A 277-nucleotide genomic window follows, 5' to 3' on the forward strand; every position below is an offset into this window, starting at 1 on the left:
GGTAGTAGTAACGTAGCTGGGTCAGGGGGCCACTCTGCACGTCCTGCGACCAGTCCTCGCCCACCGACAGCGACCGCTGGATCGACATCTGGCTGATGAGCCAATCCTCTGAGGGTGGCCGGGAGCCTGTGGGATAGAGGGACCCCCGTCAGTGGCTGGCGGACACCACCCTTGACGTCCCACCCGCCCTGAGTGATGAGACACTCCCTGCCCTGATGGGGGGAAGTGGAGTGGGATCCCCCCCTGCTCACATATACATATACATATACATATACAT

At 60.6% G+C, this 277-nt stretch overlaps 1 protein-coding gene across 1 annotated transcript in view; it reads right to left on the minus strand.

Annotated features, from left to right (window-relative positions):
• DLL4 (delta-like 4 (Drosophila)) overlaps positions 1-126 on the minus strand; it is a gene marked incomplete at its 5' end in the record, with an annotated part of 8,254 nt that extends 8,128 nt beyond the window's left edge. Inside the window, one exon of the mRNA XM_010085371.1 lies at positions 13-126. Within this exon, the coding sequence (XP_010083673.1) occupies positions 13-126 (114 nt within the window). The remainder of the gene's footprint in view (positions 1-12) is intronic.
• Positions 127-277: the final 151 nt, after the last annotated feature.

Source organism: Pterocles gutturalis, unplaced genomic scaffold (genome assembly GCF_000699245.1).
Source record: "Pterocles gutturalis isolate BGI_N339 unplaced genomic scaffold, ASM69924v1 scaffold1125, whole genome shotgun sequence".
In the NCBI taxonomy this organism is placed as follows: Eukaryota; Metazoa; Chordata; class Aves; order Pterocliformes; family Pteroclidae; genus Pterocles; species Pterocles gutturalis.